Genomic DNA, 16,153 nt, shown 5'->3' on the forward strand with positions numbered 1-16,153 from the left:
GAAAGGAAGGTCGATGGTTCTGAGTAATCCAATACCGTTATTAGGCATGCCTGAATCACAGAGAGCATAATTAGAGAGGATGCAGCCAGTCAGGATGCTCTCAACTGTGCCCCTGTAGAAAGTCCTTAGGATTTGGGAGCCCATACCAAACTTCCTTAACCGTCTGAGGTGAAAGAGGCGCTGTTGTGCCATTTTCACCAGACAGCTGGCGTGTACAGACCACGTGAGGGCCTCGGTGATATGGATGCTGAGGAATTTAAAGCTGTTTACCTTCTCAACCCCAGATCCATTGTTGTCAATAAGGGTTAGCCCATCCCCATTCCTCCTGTAATCCACAACCAGCTCCTTTGTTTTTGTGACATTGAGGGAGAGGTTGTTTTCTTGATACCACTGTGTCAGAGAGATGACTTCTTCCCTGTAGGCCACCTCATTATTGTTTGAGATAAGGCCAATCAATGTAGTATCGTCAGCAAATTTAATTAGTAGATTAGAGCTGTGGGTGGCGACTGTTAGGGAGAATTTAAACTAATTTAGGTGGATGTGAAGAGCAGACAACTATAGAAAGAAAACTAAGTCTCCAGGCACATGGGAGGAATGTAAGCCCATGCTGTTAGTTTCAATAGAAAGCCTAACAAGCAAGCTTCATTAACTGAAGGCAGAGATTAATTTCATATTGTTGCTATCATGTTGATCATGGTTATGGTTAAAGGATAGGCAGGTCTGGCAACTCAATGGTTCAGGATTTAAAATCTTCAGAGGAGACAGGAGGAGAGATTTAGGAGGTAGCATTAGTCATAGTCATACTTTATTGATCCCGGGGGAAATTGGTTTTTGTTACAGTTGCACTAGAAATAATAAATAGTAATAGAACCATAAATAGTTAAACAGTAATATGTAAATAATGCCAGTAAATTATGAAATAAGTCCCGGACCAGCCTATTGGCTCAGGGTGTCTGACCCTCCAAGGGAGGAGTTGTAAAGTTTGATGGCCACAGGCAGGAATGACTTCCTATGACGCTCTGTGCTGCATCTCGGTGGAATGAGTCTCTGGCTGAATGTACTCCTGTGCCCACCCAGTACATTATGTAGTGGATGGGAGACATTGACCAAGATAGCATGCAACTTGGACAGCATCCTCTTTTCAGACACCACTGTGAGAGAGTCCAGTTCCATCCCCACAACATCACTGGCCTTACGAATGAGTTTGTTGATTGTGTTGGTGTCTGCTACCCTCAGCCTGCTGCCCCAGCACACAACAGCAAACATGATAGCACTGGCCACCACAGACTCGTAGAACATCCCCAGCATTGTCCGGCAGATGTTAAAGGACCTCAGTCTCCTCAGGAAATAGAGACGGCTCTGACCCTTCTTGTAGACAGCCTCAGTATTCTTTGACCAGTCCAGTTTATTGTCAATTCGTATCCCCAAGTATTTATAATCCTCCACCATGTCCACACTGACCCCCTGGATGGAAACGGGTCACGGGTACCTTGGCTCTCCTCAGGTCTACCACCAGCTCCTTAGTCTTTTTCACGTTAAGCTGCAGATAATTCTGCTCACACCATGTGACAAAGTTTCCTACCGTAGCCCTGTACTCCGCCTCATTTCCCTTGCTGATGCATCCAACTATGGCAGAGTCATCCGAAAACTTCTGAAGATGACAAGACTCTGTGCAGTAGTTGAAGTTCAAGGTGTAAATGGTGAAGAGAAAGGGAGACAAGACAGTCCCCTGTGGAGCCCCAGTGCTGCTGATCACTCTGTCGGACACACAGTGTTGCAAGCACACGTACTGTGGTCTGCCAGTCAGGTAATCAAGAATCCATGACACCAGGAAAGCATCCACCTGCATCGCTGTCAGCTTCTCCCCCAGTAGAGCAGGGCGGATGGTGTTGAACGCTCTGGAGAAGTCAAAAAACATGACCCTCACAGTGCTCGCTGGCTTGTCCAGGTGGGCGTAGACATGGTTCAGCAGGTAGACGATGGCATCCTCAACTCCTAGTCGGGGCTGGTAGGTGAACTGGAGGGGATCTAAATGTGGCCTGACCATAGGCCGGAGCAGCTCCAGAACAAGTATCTCCAGGGTCTTCATGATGTGGGAGGTCAATGCCACCGGTCTGTAGTCATTGAGGCCGCTGGGGCGCGGCGTCTTCGGCACAGGGACGAGGCAGGATGTCTTCCACAGTACAAGACCCCTCCGGAGCCTCAGGCTCAGGTTGAATGCATGGCGAAGTACTCCACATAGCTGAGGGGCACAGGCTTTGAGCACCCTGGTACTGACACCATCCGGTCCTGAGGCCTTGCTTGGGTTGAGACGTTTCAGCTGTCTTCTCACCTGTTCAGCTGTGAAGCCCACCGTGGTGGTTACGTGTGGGGAAGGGGTATAGTCATGAGAGCAGGGTGGGAGACTGTGAGGAGGGGTAGGAGGGGAGAGTGGAATATGTGTTGGTTGGGGGCCGACAACAGATGGCTCATGTGGGGGATGGGCAGGGGCCACAATGTCAAATCTGTTAAAGAACAGGTTAGGTTTGTTGGCCCTGTCCACACTGCCTTCAGCTCCTCTGTTGCTGGCTTGCCAGAACCCAGTGATGGTCCTCATCCCCCTCCAGATCTCTCTCATGTTGTTCTGCTGGAGTTTCCACTCAAGCTTCCTCCTGTACCTGTCTTTAGCCTCCCTGATCCTGGCTTTCAGGTCTCTCTGTATCGCCCTCAGCTCCTCCCTATTTCCATCTCTAAACGCCCTCTTTGAGCCCATCAATATCCTCTCCATGTGGCTCACAGAGTGCCTGCCAGTCTGTCACCTCAAAACAACTCTGGAGTGCCTCATAAGCCTCCTCCAACCATTTTCTCACTGTCCTCGAGGTTACAGGTTTACTCTTCACCAGAGGCACGTAACAGGGTTTTAGATGCACCAGGTTGTGATCTGACCTTCCCAGTGGGGGGAGGGGAGAGGAGCTGTATGCATCCTTAACGTTAGTGTACATCAAATCCAGAGTCCTCTCCCCTCCGCATTCCTAATTAAGGAGTCTAATTACTACAGAAGCGAGCATGTCCTACTGCAGTGTACATACATCTATTGATGCTTCTGGACACATCTTCAGTGATGTTCCTGGAATCATCGGGTGTTTCGGGTCTTTCAACATCATACAACCTCCTCCAGGTGACCCAGCCGGGGCTGATCAGACCCCAGCTTGTGTCCAGATGGCTAGCTACTTATGACCCCATGGCTCCCCTCTTTTGAGCCACAACCATCTTGAGGCCCTCTCTGCCGCATTGGTGGTACTGCGGATGGCTCTCCTCTTCCTCTCTCCCTCAGTGCCCAAAATGCTGAAGGCTCTAACTAAAGAACGGGCTATGAATCCCCTACAACCAACCTCCACTGGGAGACACCTCGCTCTCCATCCAGCCTGCTGACAGTTGCTGACCAGTCCTGCATACTTGGAGAGCTTCCTTTCAAAGGCCTCTTCCAAGCGATGTTCCCATGGGACTGTCAGCTCCAGCAGCACCACTTGCTTAGTCGACTCAGACACTAGGACAATATAAATATTCTTCAAATGAGAATTTTGGTGGAAATTAGCAAGAATGTGGTGATTGCTTTTCCAAAAATGTATTTATAGACATTCTAACAATTAGTAGTGGATAGATGAACAGATGTGTAGATAAATCAGAAAAGTCTAAATACTATAGAATAATATAAGTGATTTCAAATTTCCTCAAAAATAACAGGATTATTTTAATATGAATGGTTTAGAGGGAAACTGGAATTCTTAAGGGTGCATCAAGTTCAGTTTTTTTTTTGAACCAGTGTGTAGATTGTCCTACTAAAGAAGGCGTGATACTGGATCCAATCCTTGCAAGTATAGCTGGACAATTGAAGGGAGTGTACTTCCTTCAATTGCAGGACTCTGCAGAGAGTGGTGCGTATAGCCCAGCGCATCTGTAGTTGTGAACTTCCCACTGTTCAGGACATTTACAAGGACAGGTGCGTAAAAAGGGCCCGAAAGATCATTGGGGTTCCCAGTCACCCCAACCACAAACTGTTCCACCTGCTACCTTCTGAGAAACTGTACCGCAGCATAAAAGCCAGGAACAACAGGCTCTGGGACAGCTTCTTCCACCAGGCCAACAGACTGATTAATTTACGCTGACACAATTGTATTTCTATGCTGTATTGACTGTCCTGTTGTACATACTATTTATTACAAAGTACTGTAAGTTGCACATTGCACATATAGGTGGAGACGCAATGTAAAGATTTTTACTTGTGTATGTGAAGGACGAAAGAAATACATTCAATTCAGTTCAAATTGCTTTGGTAGTGGGAAGAAGGGGATGATAGTTGAGGGGTGATTTATTTTTTTTTGCAAAACTTGCAGCCTGTGGTGTATTGTAAGGATTGTCACTGGGGTCCTTGCTCTTTCTGTAATTCAACAAACTATGAATATAGGAAATATAGCTAAACTAGCAAATAACATGAAGGTTGGTGATATTGATATTGAGGGTAATCGTTGGTTCCAAAACAAAATTGATCAGCTGGTAAGATTGGCAAGAAATTGCAGATTGAAATGTATAGCAATACTTTTTTGGGAGGACTAAAAGTTTAGTATATACAGAATCAGGTTTATTATCACTGGCATTGTGACGTGAAATTTGTTAATCCAGCAGCAGTTCAATGCAATACATAATCTAGCAGAGAGAAAATGATTAATAAATAAAATAAAACATAATACTAAATAAACAAGTAGATCAATTATGTATATTGAATAGATTTTAAAAAATGTGCAAAAACAGAAATACTGTACATTATTTTTTTTTTAAAAAGTGAGGTAGTGTCCAAAGCTTCAATGTCTGTTTAGGAATCGGATGGTAGGGTGAAGAAGCTGTTCCTGAATCACTGAGTGTGTGCCTTCAAGCTTCTGACCCTCCTACCTGATGGTAACAGTGAGAAAAGGGCATGCCCTGGGCGCTGGAGGTCCTTAATAATGGAAGCTGCCTTTCTGAGACACAGCTCCCGAAAGATGTCCTGGGTACTTTGTAGGCTAGTACCCAGGAAGGAGCTGACTAGAATTACAACCTTCTGAAGCTGCTTTCGGTCCTGTGCAGTAGCCCCTCCATACCAGACAGTGATGCAGCCTGTCAGAATGCTCTCCACGATACAACTATAGAAGTTTTTGAGTGTATTTGTTGACGTACTAAACCTCTTCAAATTCCTAATAAAGTATAGCCACTATCTTGCTGCCTTTATAACTGCATTGATATGTTGGGACTAAGCTAGATCCTCAGAGATCTTGACACCCAGGATCTTGAAGCTGCTCACTCTCTCTACTTTCTGATCCCTCTGAGGACTGGTATGTGTTCCTTCATCTTACCCTTCTGGAAGTCCACAATCAGCTCTTTCATCTTACTGATGTTGAGTGCCAGGTTGTTGCTGCGGCACCATTCCACTAGTTGGCATATCTCACTCCTGTACGCCCTCTCGTCACCACCTGAGATTCTACCAACAATGGTTGTATTGTCAGCAAACTTATAGATGGTATTTGAGCTGTGCCTAGCCACATAATCACGTGTATAGAGAGTAGAGCAGGTGGGCTAAGCACACACCCCTGACGTGCGCCAGTGTTGATTATCAGCGAGGAGGATATATTATCCCCAATCTGCGCAGACTGTGGTCTTTCGGTTAGGAAGTTGAGGATCCAATTGCAGAGGGAGGTACAGAAGCCCAGGTTCTGCATACAGCAAAAGGTGGGAAGTAGAGTACTTCAGTGTACATATCTAAAGATCTTTGAAGAAAGCAGCAGCATATGTAGAATCCAGGCAGCGCTAGTAAATTGAATACACACTCTGCTTGATGGTAAGAAACAAATAGTGATGGGATCTGTGACTAGTGGTGTGCTTCAGGAGTTGGTGCTGGTTGCATTGTTTGTCTTCGATATGTCAACTATTTGGATGAGAAAGTACAAGGCATGGTTAGTAACTTTAAAGCTGACCCTAAAATAGATGGAGGTGTAGGTAGTGAAGATGATTAAGAATTAGTCGGATCTTGATCAGCTGGGTCAATAGGCCAAGGATTGGTAAATAGTTTAGCTCATAAGTGTGAGGAAGCAAATCCAGGTAAGTCTTTCACAGTGAACGGTAAGGACGGAGGGAGCTAAGAGGACGAGGATATGGTTTGGGTGGGCCAGTCAGCATTGAGGAAAGCTCTCGGCATGCTGGCCTTCAACGGTGAGGGTTTGAGTACAGAAGATAAAGGTGTGTTGTACTTGAACAGGATTACCAGTAAGGTAGCACTTGGGATATTGTGCTCAGTTTTGGACACCCTGCTATGAGTATGTCACTACACCAGAAAGAGCAGTAAAAAGAAAATCTAGAAAGATGTTGCCAGGATTTGAGGGACTGAATTTAGGGAGAGTGTGGACAGGCTAGGTAGGGCTTCCTTCCCTGGTGCTTAGGAGACCGAGTGATTTATAAAATTATCTTCAAGAGGGGCAGAAATAGGCTAAATGTACTTGGTCTTCCCCTGTACAGTTCGTGGAATAAAGAGCTAGAGGGTATCGGTGTAGGGTGAGACTTTTTATTTACAGAGGGTGGTATGTAGTATATGGAATGAGCTGTCAGAGAAAGTGGTTGAGGGAGGTACAGCAACTTCTAAAAGACAGTTGAACAGATGTATGGATAAGTAAAGGTTTAGAAGGATATAGGCCAAAAATGCTCAAATGGGACTGGTTTGGTTAGGCATTTAGTTGACAAGGACCTGTTTCTATGCTATAGAACTCTGACTCTACAAGCTGAATTTATTTGTGGAGCAGATAAAACTGAGGGTAACCTGATTGAGATATTCAAAATTGAGCGGCATGAAGAGCAACTTTTCCATTTATCGGAGGTGGCTGTGAAGGCAATGGTTTCAGGTAAAGACCCGGAACATTGCAGAAGATTTGAGGATTTGTTTTTGCCCAAAGGAAGGTTGTAATCTGTAACTCACCAGGAGAGTGTGTGGTGGAGAACATGGATACACTCAGCAGTTAACTGAGCAATGTGGAGAAGCACTGTGGACTGACCTGGGATTAGTATAGAAAGGTACTCGATCTTACGGTCTCATCATTTATATATCCTAGCCTTTAAGTCACCCTTAAGCAGATTTGTTGCACATAACAGGATTATATATTTGCCAGTCTTGCCAAATGATTAACTTTGTTCTGTAGACAAAGACTACCTTTCTCACTGACCACAATACTAGACTTCGTATTATCTGCTAACATTGATTATGCCTCCTACAATCGCAGCTAGCTTGCCAATGTATACAACAGGACAAGATCCCAATGTCATGCTGAGCTTGAAAGGTCTGTTCTATCCTTTATGACTATGGCTTAATGCTTAACACTTCATTAAACTTGCTGCTGTTTCAAACAGGTCTATGGACAAGAACCACTTTAAGGAAATTAACTCTGAACTGATCAGCAAAGCTCAGCATCTTAAATGAATTCTCACACATACTTTATTAGATGGTGACGGTGACACCATGCCAATGTTATGGATCCATCTCTGCTATTGATAAACTTTAAAGCTAAAGTTGACATGTTACTATAAAAAAAGCATTCTTTAAAAGTGTACAAAATGCTTGTGAACAATAGAGCACTTAGTATTTCAGTCAAAAATTGTACTGTACATAAATTTAAGTCCCTTACATGTGGCTGTTTCTTTCAAAATCTGTTGGGCTTCTGAATTTACACCAGTTTCATCTGGTGCTGGTTCGGCCACCATTACTCAGTATAGCTGACAGGAAACTGCAGTGAGTTTGCTCTCCACTATAGCAAAAGATGCTGCATTTTTTGATGAAATTTCAGGTTAGTTTTTTAATCTCTCTGCACGACCACCAGCCTCTGATTCCAGCTCAGTTTTCAGTTTTAATTTTGAATAATTTCCTGTTAAGCATGTTCACCTGATGGGTTATTTTGGACCCCTCAACATGTGGTTTAAGCATACAATCACAGTGCAAAGTCTGTGGTTGTGACCTTTTGTCTGTGGTGTTGAGTCCAGGGATGTGAGTCAGCTTTGCGTTCTGGCGTGGCAGTAGCAGTATCAGTAACTAACTATGCCACTTTTCAAGATCAACTCACCATTTATTTTGTTGCTGCTTGGTTCAAGTTCAAGTTTATCAACACTTAATTGTATATAAGTACACTGCCAAGTGAAACAATGCTCTGCCAGAATTGATGCGTTGCATTGCTCTAATGTTACATTTGAAATTGAGAGATTTGCCAGTTGCTGATTTTTTTTTTTCTCTTTCCTTCCCTCAAACCTTAAATAGAATACATCCAGAAATACGCAACAGAGGAGGCACTAAAGGAACAAGAGGAAGGAGCTGGTGAAAGTTCATCAGAGAGTTCCATGTCTGACTTCTCCGAAGATGAAGCCCAGGATATGGAATTGTAGTAGTGTCACCAACCTCTTTCAAAGAGACAGACTATATAATTTCCTAACCATTGAAAAGCAGACTATAATATTCATATTTAAAAACAAAAGAGCAATTTTTTTTTATTACTAAAACCAGGTTTTTATGGATAGCATTGGTATATTATTGCCCTGGATTTTTTTTTCTCTCCTTGGTCATTGCTCCAACTTGAGGTGCATCTTACCCCACATTCCAATGGTAGCTATGTGAGGCCCAAATGCATGTTATCACATAACCTTGGTATTCCTAACTCATAAGTATTTTGGCCCCCAAATGGAAAAGAGCAAGAAAAAAAGAGCGGCGGATTGGTGAGATCAGGATATCAAGCAAGCAAGAACAACTGCTTACCCTGTCCATATCTTGACCAGAAAAGCAGCACTAGAGAGAACAAAGTTTCAGTAAAATCGAAGCACAATGGAAGGTTTACTAGGCAGAAGAAAAACTAATTTTATTTGCTCTGCATGTTTTTTGTTTCTATTTTTCCTCGTGAATAAAATTGGACGTACAGATTACAACATCCTTTTTTTATTGTGGCATGATATGGAAGAATACAACTTGTTTAGGACTTTGGTTCGTCAAGCAGATTTAATTATAAAACAAAACCTAGTGTTTGTGGCTTAACCTGAAGGATAGTATTAAGTAATTACTAGGTAGTGGTGAACTTGATTACTCTAATTAGCACGTTGTATTATTATTGGGGGAATACTTGCCAGCACCCTATCTTGCGATATAGATTTTTTTTAAATGCCTATTGCTATGTGCTGACTTATACCTGTTTGACTTATTTAGGGTTAGTTAGTATGCTCGCTGGTGATTTCAAAATAAAAAAAATGTATATTTTCATTGTTACAATGGTTGATTTGGAATTGATTGTAATGGTTTTTACCCTGGTATAGAATTTTGTACCATTTGTGGTAAGTACTATATATACGACATGAGAAGATTTGAATCCTTCTCCTTCATGATCTACACTCACTTCCAGCCACTTCACCATCCCACATCACTTAGTCTTTGTAATGTGGTTGGAATATAGGGAAATCAAGGTAAAATGCCTTTGTACCCACCATTTCTAAAGAGTGCTCCCAAGTGTGGACACATTGAGCTTGGGAAGAGCCATTTCACCCAATTTGCCTGGGCCAGATCTTTGGAACTATCCATCTACCTCTACTGTTTCCTCATAGCCTGCTGTCTTACCCTGATATTTTTGTTTCCATGAAGTAAACACAGTATATTAAATTTTTGAGTTGATTTATAATCAAATTAAGAGATCACATCATTGGGAAGTTGCACCATTACATCCTTTTACCTCCTACAAATCAGTATCTCTTGATTGAGACTAAAAACATTGTGCAGTAGATTCATACAACTGGGATTTCAATCAAAACTGCTTCAATTTATTTGGAGCACAAGCCTGAGGTGACATTGACACTGTTAAGCTGAGATGGATTTAAGTTCGAATGAAAGGTTTGTATCTTGTCTAGTACACTTCACAATTTCCCAGATCATCACTTAACACATCACATTCAATTGTTTGTTTTCTTACCAAGTAACAATGAGTTCAAACCCAATTTCTAAGGCAAGTCTTTACAAGGATCAATAGTTAAAGGAAAACTGTTTGCATGTCACATTTTCTGTTTTTAAAGTCATTTAGAATTCTATAAAATGCAGAAATGAATCCTGTGGTGCAGGGGAACCTAACATCTTCAAGTGGCAATCTCAGATATTTGTGCAGAGTTCTGGAGTTGGCAATGGCATTGTATACATTACCACTGACTGTAAGACATGAGGTTCAGACTGTTAATAGGACTTCCATGTTCTAAACACACATTGTGGGTGGGTTTTTCTTCTTCAGGTGAAAGTGTATGTTTCTCTAGTTTGTACAGATCCTGCATTAGGTATTTCTGTTGTGATGGGCTGGTGTCTGGTGCTTACTTTTTTGGGTGGTACTTGGGTCACAGACCAGCTGCATCACTTCATTTCTGAATTGGTTGCTGTGATATGTTGAACTTATGAATTAAGAATGAGAAATGTAGCAGATCTGTGCAATCTCTGCACTGACTTGCAGCTCTTATTTCTTGGCTGGGTGAAATGGACTGGGATCATGACATGGCTGACCAGATGAATCTGGCTACTGCAGAAAGTAATTTGAACTTTTCATACTTCAGCTTGTGCAGTCAACGGAGTGCTCGTCCATTTTGTTTTAAATTAGTTATCTTGCTTTGTAATGGAATGTGCAGCACCCTTACTGTCTAGACGTTGGTGCAATATCAGCATGTTTCAGATTGGCATAAAGTTCATCTCCAGTTTCACTGCTGAAGTCCCTGAGTCTCTAGTTGTTCAGGAGGCTATAAAGGATACAACTTGAAGGATGAAATTCATGCATTACTCTGCTAACATTCCTCAATCTGCAACAAAAACAAAATGGCTTTTGATTGCTAATTTTGGATTATTATTAAATGAACATTGGATGCTGCATTTTCCGAGATAGCTGATGAACAGTAGTTATTCATGATTTGTAAAGCACTTTGAGAACTGTGACCAATGCTGTATTGCAGAGCTGATTAGCTGAAAGGCATTGTGTGCAGGCAGTGATTGACTGATTGGTATGTGTGTGAAACTGATTTGGGTGAAAAAGTTATCTAAATGAAACATTGATCCTACCTTCCCCTTTCTGCAGATGCTGCCTAATCCACGGAGTGTCTCCAACACCATTTTTATTTCAGAAATGTTTTAACACTGCCCTGGTGTGAAATACTGGAGATCAAATGCCTGCTTAATTAGTATATTAGAACAAAAGACCTTGGAATTCAAATACAAGTGGTTGTAAGAATTGGTTAAATATATATTGTGACATTTAAAAAGAAAGTCCTTTAATAATTTTGGATGCATTAAATAGAATAGATTCATTTAGCAGCCATATTAATGTTTCAATGGTTCTATTTAATATCAGAGAATGTATACAACCTGAAATTCTTACTCTTCGCAGACATCCATGAAGAAAACCTCCCAAAGAATGAATGACAGAAAAACATCAGAAACCAAAAGTCCCCCTTCCCCTCCCCCTCCCACACACAAGCATTAATCTCACCATCACCTCTCCCTTCACCCCATATAACCCAGCAGAAAGCATTAGCCTCACCATCACCTCTCCCTTCCCCCCATTTAACCCAGCAGAAAGCATTGGCCTCACCATCACCTCTCCCTTCCCCCATTTAACCCAGCAGAAAGCATTGGCCTCACCATCACCTCTCCCTTCCCCCATTTAACCCAGCAGAAAGCATTGGCCTCACCATCACCTCTCCCTTCCCCCATTTAACCCAGCAGAAAGCATTGGCCTCACCATCACCCACCATGCAAGCAAAATAGCAAAACCCTAAAGAGACCATAATCTCGAGTCCATCACGAACCACTGTTTATCCCAGTAGTTTGACTTCCACAGGCTCTTTCTCTGACATGGAAGGGAGAGCTATCACTCGTTCCACAGCAAGAGGGGAGACCAACAGCTCGCTGTTTTGATTTTGCAATTACTCTTATAAAAAGTTCCTTAAAGCCTACTTCTATTACATGCTACTGTGGACATTCATATTTGTAAATACTGTTTTTAAAATGGGCTTTTCTCCAGATGCCTGGTAAATTTTGAGTTCAATCAGAATCCAGCATTGTGAGTTGGTAGATTGATTGGCCTTTGTAAACTCAGGTTTAAAAACAGAGTTTTTCTTCTAGGCGGGCTGATGAGCTCTGCCTGTCAGAAGCAACTGGTTTTGAGGTGCCAGTGGTCTGCCTTTAGTGTGTGGGCACGTGTCCAAGTGGTTAAGGCATTGGACTGAAGGTCGTGAGTTGGAGCCCCAGATGAGGGAACGTGTTGTGTCCTTGAGCAAGGCACTTAATCACACATTGCTCTGCGACGACACTGGTGCCAAGCTGTATGGGTCCTAATGCCTTTCCCTTGGACAACATTGGTGTCGTGGAGAGGGGAGACCTGCAGCATAAGCAACTGCTGGTCTTCCATACAACCTTGCCCAGGCCTGCGCCCTAGAGAGTGAAGACTTTCCCGGTGCAGATTCATGGTCTCACAAGACTAACGGTCTGCCTTTGCCCCTTCTCTTGTCAGTAGAAACAGTTCCACTGGGCCTAGTAGCTAAGTCACATGTGAAGGCCAAGAGATTGTCAGAGGCTGTTGTGGACTCGTGCCATTTAGAGCACTTTATAGGTAGTGGGAGCTTATCCCCATCACCACCCTGGCTATGACAACTTTTGGAACCAAGAGTGAACTAACACCTAATATAGTGAGGGAGAAACTCACTGTTTTAAATTGCTCATACAAATGCTTTTTCATTATTTGAAAAGTCCCATAATGCAAAGCTAATGGCACCTTTAACAAATTGTTAATGGAATTTAGTTCATTTTGGCATTGAATTACTAAGCTACAACATCGTGGGCTGAAGGCTCGGTTCCTGTTCTATGTGCTAGCAATTGGCATGCAAACCATTGGCCCTGGATAGGCAAACGAGTTCCACCAATAACTTCACAGTAAATGTCCATGGCGTAATAGACGTAACTTGGAACTGCTGGAAGAGCTACAGGATATTCAGATGAAAAAAATATCATGGCCAGGATATGGCATATTGTAATATAGTTGAGTGCGGTGGTTATTGCTGAATCTATGTATACATGACACTGGAGAAGCTATGTTGGGATTTATTCACGCTGAAACCATTGTCAGGAGGCTGGTGGCAATATATGGAGTATGAGCATTGCAGTACTGAAATGGGCCATTTATCCCATCTGGTCCGTGTAAATCTTACTCTGCCTAGTTCCATTGAGTTGCAGTTGGATCATAGCCCTCCCATCCATGTACTTACCCAAACTTTTAAATGCTAAAATCAGACCTGCAGCTACCACTTCTACTGACAGCTTATTCCACACTGAGTTCACCTTTTGTCCTTGATCTATGACTTCTTGCTCTAGTCTCACCCAACCTCTGGAAAAAGCCTGGTTGCATTTACCCTCTCTGCCTTTCACAATTTTATATACCTCTGTCAATTCTCCCTTCGTTCTTCTACATGCCAGGAAATAAAATTCTAACCTATTCAATCTTTCGCTATAAGTCAGGACCTCAACTCCTGGCACTATTCCTGTAAATTTTCTCTGTACTCTTTTAATCTTATTGATACTTTCCCTCTAGGTAAGTGACGAAAATTGCACAGAATGCCTCAAATTTAGCCTCAAACTTCAACATAGCATCCCAACTCCTGTCCTCAACAGTCTGATTTATGAAGGCCCATGTGCCAAAAGCACACTTTATGACCCTACCTATCTGAGATATGACTTGGAAGGAATAATGGACCTATATCCTCAGATCCCTTTGTTCTACTGCACTACTCAGTGCCCTATTTGTAAGTCCTACCTTGGTTTGTCCTCCGAATGTACAACACCTCACACTTGTCTGTACTGAATTCCATCTGCAATTTTTCAGCTAGTCCGGATCCTGCTGCAAGCTTTGATAGCCTTCCTCGCTGTCCACTACTCCCCAGTCTTGGTGTCATCTGCAAATTTATTGATCTGGTTAATCACATTATCATCCAAATCATTAATAAAGATGGCAAGCAACAATGGACCCAGCAGCACACCAGTAGTCACGGGCAACTACCCAGTCAGAGAAGCAACTATCTACTTCCACTCTCTGGCTTCTCCCACTAAGCCAATGATCTGTTTTGTATTGTTTTTCAAGTGCCATTTGTGAGCATTTACTTCCTATCTTGGTCATTATATAGATAATGAATAAAGCATTATGTCTACCTCAAAGAAGGGAGATTAATGAATTAATAATTCAATTAATAACTGCACTGTGATTTCCCTAGCTACTGAAGATTAGGCCCAAGTTAATTCAATGACAAGAATCCAGTCTGCTAGTCTGAGACAGGTGTGTGGTGCTCCAAGCATGCTGAGAAATGAGAGTATGTTACATATGATGGCTTGTATTCCCTTGAAGGGTTAACATCATTAAAAAATTTGATAGCATGAGTGCAGGTAAGTTTTCTTGTACTGTGCTAATAACTATGGAGGGGACATAATCTGCTTGTTTAGAAGGAAAGAGTGCTTTCCCACAAAGGCCCTCCAAAGATGGGAGCATTACTTTGAAGGCCAAGCAATAATTTGAAAAGTGAAGAATATGAAACAAAAACAAGAGTGTCTTTCTTTCATTTGTGCCTCCTTTGCATAATAATAAAATCATGGCTGATGCTTTACCATTTTACAGCTCTTGCCTTGTATCCCTTAATATCCAAGAATAAATCAGTTTGTTTAGATATACACAGAATCTCTATGACCTTCTTGGAAAGGGACTTGAAAAGATTCATTCCCTCAGGCTGAAGGATTAAGATGTAGAGAAATTCCTGAACACCTCATCCAGAGGGAATGCCTGCACATTTCCCCTGTTTAACTAAAGTTTTAACTAAGTACATTTTGCTGAGATTTCTGTCATGCTTTTATTTATTTCTCATACAGCAAGCCAACTTCTCAAAAATATTCAACTGAGCATTTGCTGTGTTCTGATCACAAATATATCCTTGTTCAGGACAAGATCTGTTGTAATATTTCAGATGCTGCCTCACCAAGGACCCCATTTTGCTGCAGGAAGTTCTCTGTACACTTCTACTCAATACATTTGCCATGAAGACAATCTGCCTTCCTAAATGCTTGTACCTTTGTTAGTTTCCAGTAATTCATGTACACATAGTTATCCCAGCTCCCATAGTGTCTGTTCTGTTGCAGCCAATACTTTCTCCTCATGGCTTTTATATATTTAACAAACTTAAATTACTGCACTACATCTTTCAAAACCCTTCAGGTCACTGGCCAAAAATCACCCCTTCCTACTGTTTTTCTATAGATTAAATAATCCTGAATAACCCCATACCTTGTGCTCTTGTTTAATCACTGGTGTGGCACCTGATGGTGACCTTTTGAAAGTCCAAACAATGGTAAATAGCTTGAAGTAAGCAACGACTGTAATCCAGTGAGCATGTGGTCCTGGTGCAACTGCACTTGGAATGTAGAAATCTGATCTGTGAGGTTTTTCTTATAATATGAAGGTTTGCCTGAACAGTACCTGGGATGATCTGTATCTATTCTGCTTGTGTGAAGTAGATGGAGCATATTGTTGTGATAAATGGCAGACTGCGTTTAAGATAGCTGGAAAGAAAATCTCCTGCACGTTAATGCCCCTTAACACAGAGCATGAACAAGCAGCTGATAATGTAGCATTTGTACTCTATACTCGGGGTGAATTTCGTAATATTATGATCTCTTTCCCCAAGGGTTCTTTTCCCTTAAGCTCTCTAATCAATTGTGGTTCATTGCGCAACACCCAATCCAGAATAGTTGATCATCTAGGGACTCAACCGCAAGCTGCTCTGAAAAACCATCTCGTAGGTGCTCTAGAAAATGCCCCTCCTGTAATCCAGCACCAAAATTATTTTCCCAATTTACCTGCATATTGAATTCCCCCATGTCTATGGTAACATTACCCTTTTTGACATGCATTTTCTATTTCTCTTGTAATTCAGAGGCCACATCCTTACTACTATTTGAGGGTCTGTATATAACTCCCATCAGAATCTTTTTAATGCTACGAGCATTATAAGAAAGGTGGATGAGCTTAAAGCATTGATTAATACCTGGAAGTATGATGTGGTAGCTATTTAG

The 16,153-nt window shown here is 42.1% G+C and overlaps 1 protein-coding gene across 1 annotated transcript in view; it reads left to right on the top strand.

Annotated features, from left to right (window-relative positions):
• Positions 1–11,249, top strand: part of ube2h (ubiquitin-conjugating enzyme E2H (UBC8 homolog, yeast)) — a 126,186-nt gene extending 114,937 nt beyond the window's left edge. Inside the window, exon 7 of the mRNA XM_063073018.1 lies at positions 8,303–11,249. Within this exon, the coding sequence (XP_062929088.1) occupies positions 8,303–8,427 (125 nt within the window). The 3' untranslated portion in view covers positions 8,428–11,249. The remainder of the gene's footprint in view (positions 1–8,302) is intronic.
• The last annotated feature ends 4,904 nt before the right edge of the window (positions 11,250–16,153 follow it).

The sequence above is a fragment of the Mobula hypostoma genome, chromosome 20 (assembly GCF_963921235.1).
Source record: "Mobula hypostoma chromosome 20, sMobHyp1.1, whole genome shotgun sequence".
Taxonomy (NCBI): domain Eukaryota; kingdom Metazoa; phylum Chordata; class Chondrichthyes; order Myliobatiformes; family Myliobatidae; genus Mobula; species Mobula hypostoma.